Source organism: Folsomia candida, unplaced genomic scaffold, assembly GCF_002217175.1.
Source record: "Folsomia candida strain VU population unplaced genomic scaffold, ASM221717v1 Fcan01_Sc018, whole genome shotgun sequence".
Classification (NCBI taxonomy): domain Eukaryota; kingdom Metazoa; phylum Arthropoda; class Collembola; order Entomobryomorpha; family Isotomidae; genus Folsomia; species Folsomia candida.
The window spans coordinates 3,100,925-3,122,802 of record NW_019091210.1 but is presented as its reverse complement, the minus strand read 5'-3'; the positions used below and the strand labels follow the sequence as shown (position 1 = coordinate 3,122,802).

Below are 21,878 nucleotides of genomic sequence, written 5' to 3'. Positions count from 1 at the left end.
GGCGCCGGTTGAGTCATAATCTGGCCAGTCATAATTTAATACCAGTTTCCTAAGAGTGCAGTTTCCCACAGCAAAATCACATCCAAATAGTAATATAACTATTTGGGATAGGGGCTCCAATGATATCGTGTCTATGTGAGACATGTTAAAGGGGGGAGAGGTCTAGAAAATCGCGACTTTTGTGTGACATAATTTATGGATAAAGATAGCCTTCCCTAACTGTAGTGAGATGGGTGTTTCTAAATTTCCAAAAATTCTGCCAGAAAGAGTAGGTTTTACACAAATATTTGCAAATTCAATTTATGTATTCTTCAATCTTAATATTCGCAACTTTAAGATTTTGCAGTGTACAATAAAAATCAATCTTGCATATGTACATATTTCAACCTAAACACGCGTTTATTTCAGAATAAGATAAAGAATTATGCAAAAAAACTAATCTTTGTGAACTAAATGTATTCCAATTTTCTGGTAAAAATATTTATGCACAACCAATAAGTATTCTAGTTCCAAATATCCTTGAATTGAATCAGAACCCTAACAATTTTTTAAAGAAATACAAGAATTTCACATTTGTCTTAAGAAAACCAATTACTAAATAATTTTAACAATAAACACTTATTTGCAATAACCAATTTCACAAAATTAGCTCTGTTCCATATTAATTATAACCTCCTTCCTCCAATCTTTTGGAGACCATTTCACTCGAGGATGGCTACTTTCTCTACTCTTGACGCAGATCCAATTCCTAATTCGCCTCCTTCTTGTACTTTTTCGGTTTACAGTTTGACCTCGGTTTCCAATTTGGATTAGCGTGTCCACGTTCATGCCGAATCATGTGACTCGCCATTTTGAATGCTTGTCCGCAAATGGCACATACGTGTGCTCTCTCCTCGCTATGAACAATTTTCATATGACTCTTTAAATGGTTATGGTCTGCAAATTAAATTTTATTAAGGTTAAAAATGATGCCAAATTATTCATAAATTCGTCAAAACCCTAGTTAACGTAGGACTCATCGTCAGAATCAGCACATTTATAGTCATTTCTCTCCTCTTGGAATTTATTTTCAAATTCTAGACAACTAATTTGCAGAGCAGGGAGTTCCCGATTTCTTAGAAATATATGTACACACTCCAGATTTTGACAGTTTTTTAAGGAGATCTCAAGTCTAAGAAGCCTTCAGAAAAATTGAAACTCATCAAAAATGGCCTTCAATTAATCAACTCACTGACTACAAATTCGTTGTTTAAAACATTCCTCAAGAGCCAATATTTCGGTAAATTTATTAATAGAATAGCTATTAGTTTTTAACCCAGTTTTGAGTTTGGATGCCTTCCAATTTTACTAAAGGCTTCTCAAGCTCTCCTCCTTCAAAAACTGTCAAAATCTGGCGTATACCTTTTTAAATTGGGGACGACTTTCGCTCTAAAAATTGGTCGTTCAGAATTTTAAAATAAATTCTTTAAATTATTAAAAACGTGCCGATTTTGGGGACGAATCACACTACCTTTCACAATTCTTCCACACACGTCACACCCAACTTTGCGTTCTTCTTCCGTCCAATGTCTCGCCCTCACGTGTCTCTGAAGAAGCACTTCCCTCCGATAAGATTTTCCACAGCCGTCCTTGCTACAAACGAAGGTTGGTGGGACGACGTAAATCTTGTCGGTATCGAGCGGCTCGGGAGAAGCGGCGGCTTGTACTTCTTCTGGGGGACCAACACGCCACTTCCGACTCCTAAACGTATGCTTGGGATCGGAATGTAGCTCCACGTGGGTTTTCAATTCATGTGCGAATACAAATTTGTGGCTGCATATGGGACAAGTGAAGGGACGATCTTGATGCATCCGCTTCTTGTGAATGTACAGCGAATCAGGGCCTATTTAATAGGAAGATTACTAAATATTGAGGCAATCCACTTCACCCATCCCTTCGTAACTTTGTAAAATAGTTTTACAAGGTTTTCAGTACAAAATAAAAAAACGCCGTCGTTTATCTGAATAAGCATACCAAAAATTTGGTTAAATCCTATTTTTTTAGAAATGTTTGTTAAGGTTTGTAAATTTACGGATTTACGTTAATTCTCTCAATGTGATTGTAAAATACGTAAATTCTGCAAACTTTGCAATTATTTTCATCGAAAGCAAAGTCAGGGGCGTCTTTTATCTATTAAATGTCTGGAAAATTATTTGTTATAAAACTTTTTTAGTTGCAAAACCTTTATGTAAAAGTTGGTAGGTTTACACAGATTTTACAAAGTTTCAAAGGACCCCGTGAAATGCATGATTATTAAACTTTCTGACCTCTTATTCCACCTACCTGAATAAATTGCTCGACAAACTTCACACTGTCTCCGGGAATCCTTATGCATCTTGTTAATGTGGCGTTGCAAGCTAGACTGTAGTTTAAAAGCTTCCGAGCACCCTTCCACCGGACAGGAATGTGACTTGGTCCTGTTTGTACAGCTTTTTTCATGGCTCTTGACCAAATCGTAGCCACGGAATCCTTTCCCACACGTCGCACATAAATACGGTCGTTCTCCCGTGTGCCGATGGTAATGTTGTAAATATTTCCGCTTAAAGTTGCTCCCATAGGAGCAGTGGTCACATTTGAATTTAAATCCTACACCAGGTGGTTTCTTAATTCGCTTCCGAATTTTCCCTTTTTTCGGGGTTTGCTTCATAATTTGTGTAACATTAGCGTTGTGTGAGGCAAGTTCTTCCGGAGTTGATAGTGCCGGGCCTAGACGAATGAACGGGTTGGGAAGGGTTACTTCCGGTTGGGAGGTAGGCATAATGGAAATGACTGTTTTATTTTTTGGACGAATTTTGTTTTTCTTATTTTTTCTTAAATTGTAGGAACTCTCGGATCCGCTTTCTTCCTCGGAAAGGTCATCTTCTTGTGGAGTATAGTCGCTATCATCCACATTATTTAGGGGAGACGACTTCACTTCACCGGGATCTATTTATTTAGAAACAATGAAAGACATTTTTCATCAAATTTAACTATTTGAGTACAACTTGTTCGATTATTTTAATTGACGCAGTCCTTGTTAACTTTGTAAAATTCGTAAATATTGCAACATAACATTTGCAAAATTACATAACGGTCTTGATCTAAGGATTAAATTTTTAAAAGATTGTGGGATAGGATTGAAAATATTTTTTAAAGTTTTACCCATTTTACGAGGTTAACAAGACTTGCGTCAATTTTCTTATTATTATTTTGTAATACTAAATAAAGTCAGGTCTCCATCTTCGTCGCCTAAGTTGTCCGAATTCTGTCCGATGTCTTCAAATAATAATACCCCATTTGCTGATATTCTGTCTTCTTCGGGATTAATTACAAAGTCTAATGGCTCAAACTTGACTTGAATATCCTCAAATTCCGCATCCTCCTTGACATCAGACAATAATCCAGAGCTGAAATTACCTGCATGGTTCTTATCATCACCGAGGAGATTTTTGGGGACTCCACTCGTCGACTTCTTAGCGACGCCTGGCCGTTTTGTTTCTAAAGGTACTCGATTATTTACATTCCGAACTATTATTGGGGGATGATTAGCGTTATTTGTATCCCCTGTAATAGTAAAAAAATAGCATTTTATATGGATTATAACGGAAGAAGTAGCTCACTAATAATCGCTACTTGTTTGTAATTTTCCCTTGTTTTCGGCATTGTTGCACAAATGATTCAGGGGACTTGACAAACCCGGTGCACAATTGCGTTCGAAAACTCTTGACCAAAATTGTACCTGCACTTTCATTGGATTTTTGTTCTCGAATCACAAGCAATAAATTTAATATGATAGAGCTTACCATCATTATTATATTCCACTTGTATCCCTTCGTAAAAAGGATTTTCGCCTTTTAGTAATTCTATCCTGGTCACGAGTTGTTGGACAACACTTTCCAAAGCGGTCACACGCTCGGCAAGGTTTCGCAGACTATTGTCAGCCTCTGGAGAAAGCAGTACATTCCTTCTACTATTTTCTCGTGAAGATATGTCGGATAAATAGCTAAAAGTAGATGCAAAACTGAGTTAATTATTGAGTTCTTGAGCGGAAAACATTTTAGTATAAACCTAAATGGCTGACTCTGATGGGACCAATTCACTGAAAACAATCCAACTTACCAAAAATAGGTAATTACTTTTATGAATATTCAAGTTTGTCAAAATAACGCAAGGATGAAGGAATGAATGAGTGGAATGCGTAAAATATTTACAAACAGCAGCTGACACTCAGCTGCTGGCTATGATCCAATCCCGAGTTTTGTAATAATTCTGTTGCCGGCTTGCTGAATGAACAAAGTAATGCAGATGACGAGCTTCAGAAAGCACGAAAGTACATTCATGTAGTACATTCATCAATATACAGACATGTACGTAGGTCAATTTTTATTTCATAGAACAAGATTATTAAAATACATTTATGCTATTTGTTTATCATTCAGGAATGCACAAATTGCGATATCTGCATACATATACATACCTTAATTGAGCAGTTTAGGATTAGTATAAAATGAATTTACGCACGTATATATATAAATACACAAATACTAAATATGTAAAGATACATAAGACAAATGACATGTATATGTGAACCATGTGAACAGTGCAGTGGCGAGGGAAGTGTGAGAGGAGACGAGTTGAGATTAAAACAGGGCGAAAATAAGTTTCAATTTTTGTGTAACAAAAAACTGAGTTAACTTAAATTATCCCCCACAAATTCTGAAATCGAACCCTTTTCCCGCCCATACACCAAAGAATTATTACACCCAGGACACGATTCCAGACCGCATTCTTCACCCTCGCGTAAAACACAGGGCGCCTTTGACCTGTCTGCAACAACTTCAAAATCTCCCGCCTCCTTCGCCAATTGACTAGCCAATTTAAACCCATGCGAAGAATCCGTCCCCGCCCTCTCATCCTCCAAACTTATCCATAACTTTTTTAGACTTGGCATGCATCTCGGCAATACGATACCTTGAAGGTAAAGACAACTATTCAAATCCAAGCTTCTGAAGGTGAAGGAAAGCGTCAGGTTTTCCAAACTTTGTCGCTGTTGTTGAAGGAAACATAGTAATGGCGTCTCTGAGCGTCTCTGGACCCCAATATCGTCATAGACCAGTTTAAACGAACGTAATTGCCCTGTCGGTAAGGCCACGAATTGGGTCAGACAATCGTGCAACTTCAACAGTGTCATGACATACTCTTTCCGACCGTAAATCGTGATTTTTCTCAAATTCTTAAAAGAATTTAAATCACAGGGAAGTTTGACATAATTCTTTAACACGAGCTCCTCAATTCCATTGGAGGCTTGAACGAGTTTGTGGAAAGATTTAGAATCGGATATTTCTAGGTCATCATCCACAATGCGACTATCTTGGGAGAAATTGAGCGTCAACTTTTTCAATTTTGGGAACATCAGGTCGTCCGGGAACCCAGATTTATCCAAGATTTGTTCATCCTTAATCCAAACTTTGTTAAATTGGATGTTGACCTCTTCCAGAGAAGGGCAAAATTTGGTGAGGAGGGTGGAAATCGGGGTCAAATAATCTGCATTTATGGTGAGGATTTTGATAGGGTGGAAATCCGGCTGGTTAATGAATGTGGAAAAATCTTGGCTGAATCTTTCCACTAATTTGACAATTTGTTGGCCCTTCTCACATTTCCACCCAGGTCGCCAAATGGTAATATGCATGGCTTCAAATTTTAGCGCCTTCATTAGATTGATCTGTGCATGCAACAGATTCATTACATGATTCGGCTGGGCAATCAACTGGTTAAGAGTTATGGTGAATTTCACGACAAAATTTTTCTGCAGGACGAGACGAGCTGAGGCGTTCCAAGATTATGAGACGAGGCGACAGTTCAAAAGGTCCCTTTGGTCCCATGGAATATTTGAGTTGACCACGTGCTCAAATATTTTCGTGAGGATGATATGATTTTCAAAAATGGGGTGAATATCGAGGTCATGGACAGAATTCGTCTCAGCTTTCCGTTCCTCTTCAGCGTTACACGTCATCCTCTACAGAATATTAGGAAAAGAATATGTAAATATTAGGAAGTACTACAATTCATGGATTATTGCATCATGTTTTTTAACTGACATCAAATTTGAATACGGCATATTCTTTCCATCGAGAGTTTCTCCGATACAAAATCGTCCTCCTGTTGGCCAGGTGAATTACCAGGGAATCCAAACATGTTGAGAAAATGTGCGAAAAATGAAATATATCCCCAAATTTTAACTTGACGGGGGAATCTCGAACTAATTTGCCGTTCAGAAAAGTCCTCCCCTGCTAAAATTCGTTACAGGATTAATCATGGATTGCTACGCTTCAAAATTACGTGTCCCATGAACAAATGTATGTTTTTAGTTAAAAACTCACCAAACTCTGGAGCCAAAAGGTTCCACTTGTGTCACATACAATTTGACATTGTTCCTCCGCAACGTCTGCGTTATTTCGAAATGTTAAAAACTCTCCATATTTGGCCGCGTTAAAACTGTTCAGATTTTCTCCAGTCCCAATCGTGCACTACTTATAAAATTATTTACATATGCTTAAAAAATACTCATGTGCTGACGACTTATACAGGGTGATTTAAAAGCCTCGATTTAAATAATGGAACATTTTGCAAAGGGGTCCATAAATCTCCAACAGTTATGAGGATTTGGGATTGAGATTTTTTTTGATTATTTAACTCTATTTAAGGTCCAAAATTCTCAAATTGTTGAATTTCAGGGACACAACTTTGATAAATTTATGAATGATTTCCATGGGAAAATTTCCAATGTATTTAGCGAGACATTTAAACCTCCCCGTATACAACTAACCTTCTGATTCGAATTATTAAGAATTACGGCTTCGTGCTTCCAGTGAAGGGGAGCGACGCAAAAAATCCTAGACATGCCAAACCAACCGGTGGAGTCCGTCTTTGTTGTCAAGATCAACAGGGCCCCATCACACGACCGAGTGGAGGATTTTTCCGCCATTTTGGCGTAGAATTAATTGATGAGATAGTGGTTATGCATACACATTACTGAAACATTGTATTGAACGAGCAAACCGAATTATTTTCACCTTAGTTACTAGTTCACTTTAAGTTGATACACACTGACCGAGTTGATAGAATCGATGCCTGATTTAAACGAAATCCGAAAACCTTTTATTAACAGGTAAGAAAACTGAACCTGCAATCTGTTCGAAGGACTGGTCCAGCTGCTGAGAAGATTTCACGTACCGGCTTTCCTTACCCGGTGAGACAGGAAATATATACAATTTCCCGGAGAAAGTTTCCCAGCTCGGGAAATCCCGTTATTAAAAACACCTACACATATAACCTGGGCATAATATTGAATATTTGTAAGTACGTGTACATATGTATGTACATACATACATACATTCATGTAGTAAATTCATGCATTCATGCATGAATATTTTCACTCGAAGTTTGACGAGGCTTTTAATTATGAACATCATGCTTCATGAATTGATGATCGTTAAACGGAATTATCTGCAATGAAAAGAACTATTTCCATATTATGAGATTATTTTTTGGAAGGCACTTGTGTTCCTCTCGCCCCATGAATATTTTTTTTAATGACTATTGTTTTCCTTACCAATTGAAAGGTTAACAAGTACTTGTTCCATAGGGAATCTAGCCATGCATAATTGTGCATATAATTTGATAAGCCTCATTTGTGAGCTCACTTATCTACCTATTTGCATGATAAAATCAGCTACTGCCAATCCCCGTATCTGTTAGTAAATGCATAAGTAAGTACGTAAAAGAAAAACTTGTTTTCTCATCTGGTTTGATTTCAGCTCCTTCGTGGTGATAAAAATATTGTTGGCCTGAATTGTGCGCATAAATTTGCCAACTTGTAATAAACTGATTACTTTATTAATTAAGTAATGTACAAAAGTACAATACTATACATATAAATAATTATTACATACATATGAACATGTGCATGTACAATTTTCAAACGCAAATTTAATAATATTTAGTGTTTATCCTCCTATCCCAAAACAATTAACGGACGTTAGTTACAAGGATTTATGGCAAAATTCCCTTCCCCAAGAGTTGCCTCTATTACCAAAGCCTTGAAAAATAGAGTCCAGGCCTCAAATGGCTGTCGTTATGCCAGCAAAAGGAGACTGGAAGCTTGGAAGTGTTAACCCTGCTCCAGCCCAGCCTGTTGACCCACCAAGGCTTGGTCCCAATCCCAAGGCACTGCCCCCGATTGACCCCCATCCAACTGGTACACCTCCGGTGGGTTTCCATACATGGAAAAAGAATACATGGTTTCTCAAAAGAAAAGTTTTGAAAAATCTCTCAAATTTTGTTACTCATGTGGATATATATCTACATTTTTTCAATTTGCAATGCTCTTGAGCTAAATACATATGTATGTGAAGTTTGTCCTGACAAGTTGGTATAGTAATTTCTGCGACCAGTTACGGTACAATTAGAACGATATTATTTTGTAAAGATTTTTCTGGAGAAATGCTTCCAATTTCCGGGGAACCAAAAATATGCGAAAGTAAACTGTTCGCACAATAGTTCTAAATCTGCGTGTTAGAAACGACGATTTCTACATATATAAATAAATACAATATCACACCCTTTGCTCAACTTACTAGGACCACTTTGCCCAACCGAAATGCTCCCATTTAAAAATATGACAGGTCAGACAGAACGGTAGCCTTGCTAGGAAAGAAGACACTGATCAAGTTCTCTATTTAGAAGTCGAATGAAGAGAAGTAATAGGCTTTGTAATCGTTGACTTGAAAGTTGCAAAAATGAGTACTTACTTATATATATGGAACAAATAAATAAATCGAGTACTTGCATACAATAAATAATCCACGCGAGTTTGGCGACTCCACAATGCAAATAAAGTTGGGTGGGAGTAAATAGGTCACGGAAAAGCAGTCTCTTCCAATGTTAAATATGTATGTAAAAATAAAATACTAGTTTGATTTTATTTTTTAATAATGACCTGGTTTTTGTATTTTTAACATCTCAGCGGTTTTTGAAATTAAGGCACGGTACAGTTAACCCTATCAAATTATGCATACATACTTATCTAAAACAAGAAATACATTTGGTCTAGTAGTTTTTCAGGCATGTTATAATTTTTTAGTTCTTGGTATTTAGAATACAACGAAAACACATATTTTATCAATTTGGGGTAGCTTGGAATAAAAAACTTTAATTTATAAAGTCCCAGATTAGTTTCGCCAATTTGTTATTTTCCATGGAAAGCCAGGTTAAAGTCAAAAATTCACAATGTTATTATGGAGCGCTATGTATGTATGAACTTGATACATACACACACAAATACAAATTTACAAAATTACGTATGCTTATTCATTGCAATAAAAATGACGTTGGCCTGAAATATGTATGTACGTATACAAATTGGAACATATTCGTGCATTATAGGAAAGTGATTACTTGCACAAAGTAATTAACTTAATTACGAGAATACTGTACTGCGTACATACATATGTAAACATATAAATATACCTAAATACCAGCGACACTATAGTAATATCTGAAGTTTAACCTCCTCAGCCGTCAAAAGGCTACATATGCCAGCAAAAGGTTGGAATTGTTACCCTAGTCTAGGCCAGCCTGGCGCCCCACCAAAGCTTGATCCCCACCCCGAGCCACCACCCCCGAATGACCCCCAACCCGCAAAGCCTGAACCGAAGGCTGAAGATCCACCCCCAATTGACCCCCATCCTAATCCAGTTGGCCTAGATCCCCAGGCTGGGTTCCATCCAGATCCCCAGCCTGACGTGCTCGACCCCCAGCCTGACATGCTCGACCCCCAGCCTGACATGCTCGACCCCCAGCCTGACATGCTCGACCCCCAGCCTTTTGTCCCAGGGGGATAGCTACACAATTATTTCCAAAATTTATCCCACTTTAACAGACTGAAACTCTAACTTAATTAACTCCCTATTGGCATACATACCATCCTCCGTAAATCATAAGTGGGTACGATTGCCGTGATTTTCTCCGGGTTCCAGTCACCGGTTTAGTTCCGGGCTCCTGTAGACTTTTCCCCAATTTTGGCGTGATGGATTCTGAACTAACATTCTGCACAGTTTCCAGCTTTTCATCTTTTATCGGAGTGGAGGAAATTGTCGGTATTAAGAGGACAATGTTCACAACCTGGTGGAATAATGATTATGAAAAATAATGTCATTAAACAATAACTCATCTTCTGCACGGCAGCGAATTAATTCTCATTTAAATTATCAAATAGTTTGTGGAATAAAAATCATTTTAATACTTATGGTGGCTAAATTTACGAAAAAAATCATATAGTTTCTCAGTAAAAATTGTTGAAAACTCTCTAAAATTCACTCAAGTAACTCACGTTGATACGCTTGAAAGGGTCGAGAACTGTGCCGAGTTTTATGTGGGCACGCGTGACAAATTTCTCTGAGAATATGTATTTTGTGAAGAATTTTCTGGAAAAATTCTTTCAATTCCGGGTACTCAATTCGAACAAGAAATGTACGGAGGGGTGTAACAACTCTATGTTACAAATCGGCGCGACCCGTGACATTTGCCGGTGTGAAAAGTGACGATTTCCTCTCTACACAATTTGTACGTATGAATATCACCCTTCACCCTTTGCCCAACTTACCAAGACCACCTTGCATAGCCGTAGTTTTCGAAAAGCTCCCATTTTAAAATCCAAGATCTACAGGTCAGACAGACCGGTAACCGTGCTGGCAAAGAAGACACTGATCATGTTCACCGTTTAAAAGTCGAGTAGTTATTTAATAGGCTTGCAAGTCCTTCACGTGAAAAATTGGTATATGGAACAAATAAATAAATCGAGTCTTTGTATGAATAACTAATCGATGCAGGTTTGGTGACTTCACAATGCAAATCAAGTTATGAGGAGGTCAGGAAAAAGCAATCACTCCCAATGTTAACGGGTTGTATGAAAATCAACTAGTTTGTTGTAAGTACTGGTTCGATTGATTCCGGGTCTTTTACTTTTATTAATGACCAGATTGTTGTTCTGCCCTATATACATTGGTTGATAGAGTCGGGAGGATTCGACTTTAAAAAATGGAGCACATACATAATTTGATAGAATTTGTTTTTTGCGTATATTTTAAGCATCATTTGGGGAAAGTCTAAAATAGTTTAATGAAGGCCAGAGTATAGTTGCTTGTAAAAATTTTGCATGCATTTAAGATACGAGCATGATGTAAACATGCACTGGATCATTACTGAGGGGTACAATTGTGCAAGAACCTGGTTAAAATCGGACTACATATTTCTGACTCGGCTAACTAATATAAATATGTAAATATGACACGTACAATAGTGAATAAGCAGTGTGACAATGACGATCCACTAACTGCTTAAATCCAATGTGCATGCATATTTGTGTATGCAGTGGTATGCACATAAGATCTCTGCAACCACTATACTTCACAACTTTCGACAAAAAACAATGTACACGTTCATCATCTCGCTTAAAGAACATATTTCAGCCGTCACTTTTTGTGAGACCGACCACCACTGTCAAAATACTTCACTTGAACAGCGTGATGACAACAGCGTAGGCAAAGTAAGACAAACACGTTGCCAAAAACACAACGTCAATTACTTATTATCTACGTGTATTTATGTATTTACTGATGAGAGTGGCTTTTTTTGGTTTAGTATTTACTGAACTTTTTGTGTCTACAGGAATACATCTGAACATGGTTCCATTTACGAGATAAATGTCCAAATGTACACATCATTGTACACGTGTGACAAGGCATTTGACGCAGATGAAATTCGCAATATAACGAAAAGACTGGAGATGAAAGTGAAGCAGTGGTGTCGTATCATTCATACCATGATTTAACCGATTTTTAGTTCAGTCGTAGAAATCCAGTATTAAAATAATACCAAGCGGTATTCATACATATATTTCTGACCATACCAATGTGGTACTGATAACTGAGATCAGTTTTATCATATTAGCAGCAAATTTTTACGGACCGGTACAATTTTAATACCAAGATTTCTAACAGTGTTGTATTTTTTACTTAATTTTTAATTAATTTCGATATTTATATTCTTATTAAAGTAATCAAATCACGATGTTTTGTTGCTCATTTTGTTTGTCATTGTTCAACTGGATAATTATTACGGCAGTGATCTCATTCGGGATTAAGTTTTTAATTAAGAAACTTCGGGGTCATGTCGATATTACGAATGAAGTTGATATTTCCGGGAAAACTGTGATTGTTACTGGAGCGTCGGATGGGATAGGGAAAGCTACGGTGGAGGAATTCGCAACACGTGGGGCCAGAGTTATCCTGGCGTGTAGAAATTTGCAAAAGGCAGAGAGATGTGTGCAACAGATACGATCGAGGACGACAAATGGGGAATTGGTGAGAAAATCAGCTTTTTTTAAATTGTGAAATCAGTTTTTAAAAATCAGAAAGAAAATAAGAAAATCATTTTTAGAATCAGAAATACAATTTCAAAATCATTTTAATCAAAAAATTACAAACCGATTTTAAAAAATCAAAAAGAAAATTGCAAAATCAGTCATAGAAAATCAGAAAGAAAGTTGCAACTCAACTTATTTATATTCACGACGATTTTTTTCACAGATTGCCCTTCACCTGAATCTTTCCTCACTAAAATCCGTGCGAAATTTTGTCACTGAATTCAACCAAAAGTATGGAGACAAAGGGTTATCAATCCTTGTGAATAATGCCGGCGTTGGAAATCCTCTCGGAGTACGAAAACTCACCGAAGACGGGTTTGAAGAAAGTTTCGGTGTTAATCATTTGGGCCACTTTCTCCTGACGAATTTACTCCTGCCACAACTGGATAAAGCGGCTAAGGAAGAAGAGATGCCGAGCCGAATCGTCACCGTGAGCTCGGGAGCTGCTCGCTTTGGGAAACTCAACTTTGAGGATTTAATGTTCGAGAAGACTCCCTTTGTCGACACGGCGTTCTTTTCACAATTCCTCTGCAACTCGAAACTTGCCAATAATCTGTTCAACTTGGAACTTGCGAAAAGATTGAGGGCAAAGAAGGTCAATGTTCGCAGTTATGCGGTCTGTCCAGGCGTCGTGGAGACAAATACGGTGTTGGAATTCCCATTTCCGCCCGTGGTCAAGATTGTACTTTGGATTACGAGGTTCTTCATGGGAAAGACGCCGAAAGAGGTTCGTAAATATTTTTATAAGAAAAATACAAAGGTTTCGTATTTATGGAACAGAATACTGGATACTTTTTGAGACAATTCACGCAGTCCTGGGTAATCTTGTAAATTCAGTAAATTCGGTAAAATACTTCTACAAACTTTTACAAAATAAAAAATGCACATAATCCTGAGTAAACTTATAAATAAGTTTAAAGCAAATTTTTCTTGGAAATATCTGTATTTGTCAAAGTCTGTGAAGGTTTCTACATAAGTTTACAGATTTTACGGATTTATAAAGTTATGTGTGTACCATGGACTGCGTGAACTGTTCTATTGTTTCTCTGTTAAAACGGAATTTTCTTACTTCAATTCAATTTTGCTGTGTTCTCACGAATACTTTGATAAATTTATGCATAAAACCACAAAACTTTTTTGGTTGGAAGAATTGAGTCCGGTTTTAAAGCAGACCACGCCATGATAATTTTTTGTGGACAAAACCAAGTCGTATTTTCCCATTTTTTCAACCTCATACTACCACTGGTAGAAACCACTCCGGATCTTGAATATTTATAATTCTTATAATTGACCTATTTTTCCAGGGAGCCGAGACAACCGTTTATTGTTCTACCAGCAAATACCTTACACACCACAGTGGTGAAATGTATAGAAACTGTGAATTCTGGGATTACAGCAAAAGACCCAAACTGAACGAACAAGATGCAAAACTACTTTGGGAAAAGAGTGAAAAACTTGTTTTGCTCGGTCGAGATGAGAGTATGCTTTAAGTTTCGCCGTTTTACCAATATATTTACAAACCTTGTTGAATTGCCTATGTACATAATTATTATGCAATCCGAAATGCATATGCATTTATTTAGGCGACAGTTTGTTGACTTTAGGGTGAAGTAATTACCCTTAACCTCTATTAATTTAATTCCATAATTATTTTAGCCTAGTGTAATAATAATAATAAAAGCTAAAAAAAATTCTCGCATAGCTTCATTTGTTTCCTTGTTGAATTTCATTCCACAGGAACACTATTTATAAGCGATCTGAACAATTTCATCATATATGTACGTCCCAGAAAACATTTCTCTAGAGATTCTTTATTAATTTGGGCAAAATTTTGGCTATAATCGTTAACAAATTCGTGAAGATTCTGCGTGACTTCTCTCAGATATCGCTGAGATGTGACCGCCGAATCGAGGCTAATTCTCGGAGAATCTCTACGATTAGAAAAGCAGAAAACTCGGCAAAATCGTCGAGAAATCTCGGCGAATTCTTCACTAATTCGGTGTACTAACTAAAGAATTCTTCACTAATTCGGTGTACTAACTAAAGAATTCTCCGTGAATTTGTGCAAAATTAAGTAGATTTCGGCAATAATTTGGTAGAAACGTTTTATTTAGTTCAACCACATAAATTGCAATAATTCAAATGATAGTACAATTTTTGCGTAACTAACATAGAATAACTTCATTATTTTATTTTACTCAAACAGCTTGTCCCAAGTTCACCGTTGGCACACCCTTTCTGTAATTAGTGAAATATGTAATGCGAGTTAATACAAAATAATTAAAAATTGGATTTAATAATTTATGCAAGCTCACTTCTTTCTTTGATATTCACGATCTGAAGCCTTTTTGAGCGAATCTGCTATTGCCACGTCAATCTTGTCGATGCCGACATTTGGACCAGTGTTTGGATGGGCCTGAACTGCATCTGAGGAATAAATTCGAAATTTAAAAAAACTGAATGTTTTACTCCATAAAATAACATGAAATTTTAAATGGAGTATGATACCATTAATAGCTTCTCGAAAATTGACCAACGCGTTAAAACACCGCTTCTTGCGCTTTCCTTTTAAGCTGAACTGTGCCATCATCTGCAATCTGTGCCATCATCTGCAGTGAGATCATCTGCAATAAGCTTCGACATGATTTGTAATACCACAGTGTTGACGTCCGTTCCCTTACAAGTTGCAATAATAATGGCCTAAAATTGTTCAACCTGGTTAATATTGGTAGACAGAATTAAATTCTCATTTTCAAATGTATTTTTACATACCAAGTCCAATTTCGCATCTTTTGACTTCTTGACACGATCATCCAAATCAATGATGTCTTCCATTCTCGTTAATGGGAAAGCCAAGTCGTTGAGCTCGTCTGATAACGTAGCGACTACAGTAGGGCTCCCGTTGGCCAACTCCCTTCCCAGAATGGTGCGTAACGCCTGTCCATGTCCTTGAAGTTCCAGTTTAATGGAGTGCAAAAGTCTCATAACTGAATGTGAAAAAATACCAATTATTAAACGAACTACGAATAAAATTTATACTTCAAGACTGACGTTTAAAAGTACTTACTGTTTGTTAATTCATAAGAATCCGTTTGAATTGCTTTATCCTCTCTCTCGACGAAAAACACTTCAACAATGTCGTCAGTCGGCAAGCCAATGGAGGTAGTCTGGTCAGGAACGACTTGTGCAGCACATAAATTCGTTGACGATGAATTGGCTTCTTCAGTGTTCTAAGTGTTGGCTGATGATGAACTCGCAACTACTTTTAATGATTCACTTGAATTATCTGTAAAAATTTTGTCGTCACCAAGATTTTTAATAAGTCTTCTTTTCTGTCGATTCGAGAGGGAAAAGACACCCAGCCTGCTCATGGCTGTGGTTGGGGACTAACTAGTGATTGATTTTAATCACCTCGTTGCTCTCTTAAATTTCGCACAAGACGCAGGCTTTAGTATCTCTACGACTCTACGAATTCGGTGAAAATTTGTAGTGATTTTGGCAAGTCCAATATTTGTCTCAATTTCTCTACGAATTCTCACAGAATTCGTTGAAAAAATCGTTTACAATTTGTTACCAAATGATTGTAGTGAATTCTGCGAGAATCTTATACAGAAATCTCTGAGAGTTATTGAAGAATTCGAGATCGGTAAGATTTCGAACAAGATCGTAGAGAATTCGTTGACCGAACCATAGAGAAATGTTTACTGGGGTCCAATGCATTTTGTATTTGTTTGGCAATCGCACAAAATTCATATGTAAAACTGACATTTGATCATGTTATAAAAATTTTCATGAGGGCAATTGCTGATGGCAATTTTTAGCCCGAAGCAGGGCTTATGTAATTGTCATGTCTGTCTGTCTGTCTGTCCGTCTGTCTTTCGATAACTCTCGAACGAGTTGACCGATTGCCTTGAAATTTTTACCATATGCATATTGGACAAAGTTAGGAAACGAGTTCGAAGATGGGTGACATTGGTCAGTGGTTGACCGGTGGGGGTCATCGGAGTGGGTGGGGTATTATGCACCAAAATTTCAAAATTGTCGTAGAAGGCTGAAATTTGGTACAAAGGTTGCTAATGGCTCCTAATAAAAGAATATGAAATTGGAAAATTTGTCAACCGGAGGTACCCGAGGGGGTGAATTTTTCAAAATCATCCAATCGAGCTGAAATTTGGAAGAATATGAAGTGAAATTGGTAAAATTTTCATCTAGAGCGACCCTATGGGGTGGCCCCCACCGATTTTCAGAAATTAACATAGAAAGCTGTAATTTGGACCATAGATCCATACTGCTTTTTCACGAAATAACATGAAGTTAAATATGAACAAAAATTAACCAGGGGGGCTATAGAAACGACCTCCACTAGGAAGCAGTCAAGAGAAGGGATAGTAAATATTTTTAGAATTTGAAGCCTAGTAATACGAAGGATTGATGGAAGAATTAGTGCAAAATATGTAGTAGCACATAATTTCATAGAAAACTACTGACAAACATGGGTTTACTAATCATTCCTGGTTCGGGCTAAGCAAAGCTGTACTGATAGGTTTTTATCCTTAATATTACCATACCCAAATGCATCATGCATATGTTTCTGAAAATTGAGAAAAAATTTAGGATTTAGTTATATTTTTTAACCCATTTTTAACCCACTTAGGAGATGAAATAGTCAGAATGACAATACCAGATGTCGTTTGGACATGTCATCAGCGATGACAGTATTAAGATCCCAAAGTGAGCGCAGACCCTATGGCCCCAGTTATTTGCGCCACACCCACTCATAGGAACGAAAAACACGAAAAAAACTGAGTTTTCTCCGTTCAAAACGTCACTATAGCAAATCAATCAAATCTTGGTAGCATTTTGAATTTTTTGTAGACATGTTTAGCTGTGAGTGACAACTTGTCAATCATTTTATTCCTGAGTGACACGGGCTATAAGAAATTTTTTTTCGTGAGTGACATGTGTTTTGGGCAGTTTTAGCTGTGAGTGACAACATGTCAATCACTTTATTCCTGAGTGACAAGGGCTTTAACAAAGTCTGGTCGTGAGTCCATTATAACTAGCCCGTGTCACTCAGAAATAAGGTGATTGACATGTTGTCACTCACAGCTAAAACTGCTCAAAATGGTGAGGCGTCAAATTTACCCCGTCAGATTTCCCCGCGACAGATCTACCCCATACAATATTGGGCCAATTTGTCGCGGGGTAAATCTTTCGTGGGTCAATTTGACATGGAATCGCCCAAAATACATGTCACTCACGACAAAAACTGACAAACTGACGTTGTTTGTTAGTGACACGGGCTAGTCATGATTGACTCACGACTAAACAGTGGTCTTAAAACCCTTGTCACTCATGAATAAAGTGATTGACATGTTGTCACTCACAGCTAAAACTGCCCAAAACCCATGTCACTCAGGAACAAAATTTCTTATAGCCCGTGTCACTCAGGAATAAAATGATCGACAAGTCCTCACTCAACTAAAACTGCTCAAAAGTTTTGGGCAGTTTTAGCCGTGAGTGACAACTTGTCAATCATTTCATTCCTGAGTGACACGGCCTATAAGAAATTTTGTTCCTGAGTGACATTCGTCTTGGATACTTTTAGTCGCGTGTGTCACTAATTGCATTCCTGAGCGAGATCATGTCGCCTATATGAGTTTATGAAATTTTAGTTGTGAGTGACAACTTGTTTATTGATGAAGAACATTCATTAAGAAATTTACATTCTGCGTTTATAATTTTGGTTTCGAAATCAAATTTTCAATTATTAAATAAAATAAAAATATAATTTGTGAATACATAAAACTTTCTTGCAATCCCTATCATGTGAGTAAATTTTATGCACTTAATGATGTATTGCAATATTTTAATTTACTTATTCGCTTAATTTAATTATGCAACCCAATGCATTAATATAAATTCTGCCCCACTCCTCCCTCATTGTAATAAGGCATGAATATTTTGTTCAAGTTTACAATTATATGCAAAACTTGAAAAATATCGTGACTTCATGTTTACTCAAGTGCTCTTTGTTTCCCATCGTGCCTGAATTTCAGGATTGTGTAAACCTGAGTCACGTTATTAAGAGTGTATGCAGCATTTATAATTCAGCTTTTCATCCAACTGGCCAACGCTTAAATAGGGTAACCTTTGCCCTCTACCAGTTCCAGGTCCAGTATGCATTCTGACCTTTAAACTAAATTTTAATCAACAAAAATTTAAAAAATCATGGCGAACTTTGCGCAAATATTTCTCATCGTTTTGGCAACTGGTGTATCTCTCACAGGTAAGATAATTTGTCGCATAGCCTCTAATCTAGTACCTATTAACTTAAAATCATTGGTATACTTGATTTTCTCAGTTTCCTCCAAATGTCCCGAAAATGGAAATTGGACACTTCTCACGGCGTCAAAGTGTATTCGCCTACTTCCTTTAGCTTTGCCAGGTGGGCCGGCGGGCAACTTGAAACCGACCGCATTGCCGGGTGGACCGGGGACTAAACAGAACCCTTTACCAGGTGGACCAGGGGCCAAACTGAACGCTTTGCCAGGAGGGCCGGCAGCTAGTTTGAAACAGACCGCAGATATGGCAGTATCTGCCTGCTCAAACTCTGGGATGGGACCAATACTGAAAAAACTCGCTGGTCGCAGGTTAAATTTAACCGATTCTTCTACTAATTCGACCCTTTTGTCGATCCAATCTGCCCAAGAGGGCCAAGCTCTGGTTGATTACTTCAAAGAATTCAGTAAGAACAGTTCCAATCAAGCCTTCTTCGGTGGGGCGTGGATTGACGTGAAAATGGCTGTTACGTCGGAATTTATCAATTGGGAAAAGGGCTATCCAACGAGTAACGTTTCCAACAACTGCATCGTCATGAACATTAATGGGAGCGCGGTTGGGCAGTTGAGAGATGTTCCGTGCCAGGAGAGAAATCTCGTCTGGTGTGAGACACCCGCTAATCAAACACTGGACGATGTCGTGGCGAATTTGAAACAAGAAATTGCAGAGTTGAAGGAAAAGCCATGTAAGTTTAGTAAAGAGATTGGATGCGAATTGATACTTCATTTTCTGGGGTTTATTTTCCCATGCAGAACACGTTTTCTATATGGGAAGCATTTGTCCCAAATTTGTTCTTGTACAAACAGTTTGTCAAAATTTAACAGTTTGTCAATTTGCCAAAATTTGTCCCAAACAATGTTTCGTGTTAGATTTTGAAATTTTCAAACGTGGTGTGCTTTGGTGCAAACCATTTCGTAAAATTCAATTGCAGTTTCCCAATGGATTTTAGATTTTTTTAACATTTTATCTTACTGTACGGAAATTTGTTGTTAAGGAATGGAAATTGTTGTAATAATTTTTTCTTAACCTCAGTCCCGACAGGATACGTATACATGCAACACGCTAATCAACCCCCACCCTCAAGTCTCTGGCCAAAAATGAAGTGGGTAGAAGTAACTGACACAAATTCAACGTCACTTAATGCCACCTCTACAGAGAATTCGAATGGTAATATGGTCACCACAACCACAACCACGCCCACAACTTCGGGATATCCAGGGACCAATGTGAACGGGGTACCCACAGCCACAACAGCCACACCCACAACTTCAGGATCTCGAGGAATGAAGGTTCGTAAAACGCGCGATGCTGAGGATGAAGATCTTACTCCGGCATTTGCCAAGGGAAGGATATGGAAGGCTACGAGGTAAATGTATGGAAAATCAAGGTTTGGAAATTTTATGTAGCATAATTTAAGAAGTTTCTGCAATAAACGGACTTAGCAATTTTACACGATTAACTTGATGTATTCCTTTAATGTGGCAGACTCGTTTAGTACACAATGAGGGCATTGACGAGTCCTTCGTATTCATCATATCGTCAAATAAGTTACGCCGTTGTGTATAATAAGCGTCATAAGATGTTGTCATCAAATAAGCTTATGATTTTTACGAAGTTTGATCCCACGCCTTCATTTCCTTTATAAATTATTTTAAAATAGGAAAGTAATAGTTAATACCCGCAATGCAATCCTTAAACAAGCCGAAAATTTGTGGTACATATGTATTTATCGGCTTTGCGGATGGGCGTATGTAACTTACAAAAAGAAGTACTTAAACGTATGTAAACATGTATGTCAATATTTTTAGTAGTGCATTATTTTCATCATGCCATTTTCCGACACAATATGTAAATATTTCGTTCTGTTAGAATTCTTAATACTTAAAGGTAAAATGTCACGTATTCGTTCCCAGAATCATTTTCCTCTCTGCATGAACAATAACTTGAAATTGGGCGTGACACTTTTAGCATTGAACGTATTGAAGAACATTCACGATACATTTCTACTCTTGCTAAAATATCGCTTCGATCCAAACAATACCCATTTGCATAATTGACGCTATCAACTTGAATTATTTCGTATACTAGTAAAGTCGTGCCAGTCAGGTTCAAGGTGGGTACAAAAGAATAGAATGCAATTTTGTAATTGTATTTATTTGATTGGGGAACACAATTCGTTAAAAATTCGTGCGCAGATCTCATCGCTCTTGACTGAATTGATCCCATGGATCATTCAAATCATAACCTGTGCTCAATTACAATTGTAAAATGTCATCCTCTCAACCACCCCGCGTTATCAGAACCACACTATTTTTCTGTTTCTACTCCATTCTTCTAAAATCACGAGGAGACGATGACTTGACATTGCAAGAATTCGTGTCGGCTTTGCCAACTTGTGCGTCACATGTTGCCCTGATAACCACAAGCTATTCATTGGCTAACAAAATAGTGTCGACACTACGTGACTCGAACAAATTCACGGACACATATACAACTCTCATGTTAACAGATTCACTTTGTCAAAACGTTTCCAGCAGAAAATATGTCTCAAAATTCAGTGAACACTGTTATCAAATTATGGTAGACATCTCCACAAAGGCCGTAAATATGAACGATTCACTTGATAATTTCAATTTTAATGTGGGATCCGTGCCAAAATATGTGGTACTCTTTCACCCTTCGAAATTTCTTTCAGACCGAGAAGTGTCTCCATATTCGTCATATTTTCGATTTGAAAACATGTTTATTTCCAACGGAGTAATAATCAAGTCCTTATGCAGATTTAAAATCACTTCACCCCAAAATTTATGCAGAAACTGGCACCATCTTACTATTTCATACCCCGATGCAACCAATTCTCACGTTCCATCATGCTCCATCTTTGGCGAGTTTCTGGAACCCTATTGCACCATGATTGACCTAAGTGTACACCTTAACGCGACTCTAGTTTCTTCCAGTACTGGGAAAGAATCCCTCTTCGTCGACCACGCCATAATGTCACCGCAAAGTGTGAAGGAATTCCTAAGAGAGGAAA

General features: G+C 37.6%; 3 protein-coding genes and 1 long non-coding RNA gene across 4 annotated transcripts; 2 read left to right on the top strand and 2 right to left on the bottom strand.

Moving 5' to 3' along the window:
* Positions 1–286: 286 nt before the first annotated feature.
* LOC110857201 lies at positions 287–5,731 on the bottom strand. Its single transcript, XM_035857931.1, has 6 exons — positions 4,764–5,731; positions 3,822–4,039; positions 3,238–3,582; positions 2,323–2,964; positions 1,511–1,882; positions 287–936 (listed from the first exon to the last, which is right to left on the bottom strand). The coding sequence occupies exons 1-6, from the start codon at positions 5,729–5,731 to the stop codon at positions 749–751; spliced, it is 2,733 nt and encodes a 910-aa protein (XP_035713824.1). The 3' UTR covers positions 287–748.
* Positions 5,732–11,849: 6,118 nt separating this feature from the next.
* LOC110857182 (retinol dehydrogenase 11) lies at positions 11,850–14,203 on the top strand. Its single transcript, XM_022105789.2, has 3 exons — positions 11,850–12,440; positions 12,666–13,229; positions 13,807–14,203. Exons 1-3 carry the CDS (start codon positions 12,147–12,149, stop codon positions 13,990–13,992), a joined length of 1,044 nt encoding a protein of 347 aa, XP_021961481.1. The 5' UTR covers positions 11,850–12,146; the 3' UTR covers positions 13,993–14,203.
* Positions 14,204–14,330: 127 nt separating this feature from the next.
* LOC118438052 lies at positions 14,331–16,194 on the bottom strand. Its single transcript, XR_004836580.1, has 5 exons — positions 15,570–16,194; positions 15,275–15,489; positions 15,011–15,202; positions 14,818–14,929; positions 14,331–14,740 (listed from the first exon to the last, which is right to left on the bottom strand). It is a non-coding gene; the product is annotated as an uncharacterized LOC118438052 (long non-coding RNA).
* A 2,462-nt stretch (positions 16,195–18,656) lies between these two features.
* On the top strand, positions 18,657–20,299 carry LOC110857234. The gene is made up of 3 exons (XM_022105847.2): positions 18,657–18,791; positions 18,867–19,529; positions 19,877–20,299. Exons 1-3 carry the CDS (start codon positions 18,734–18,736, stop codon positions 20,212–20,214), a joined length of 1,059 nt encoding a protein of 352 aa, XP_021961539.1. The 5' UTR covers positions 18,657–18,733; the 3' UTR covers positions 20,215–20,299.
* Positions 20,300–21,878: the final 1,579 nt, after the last annotated feature.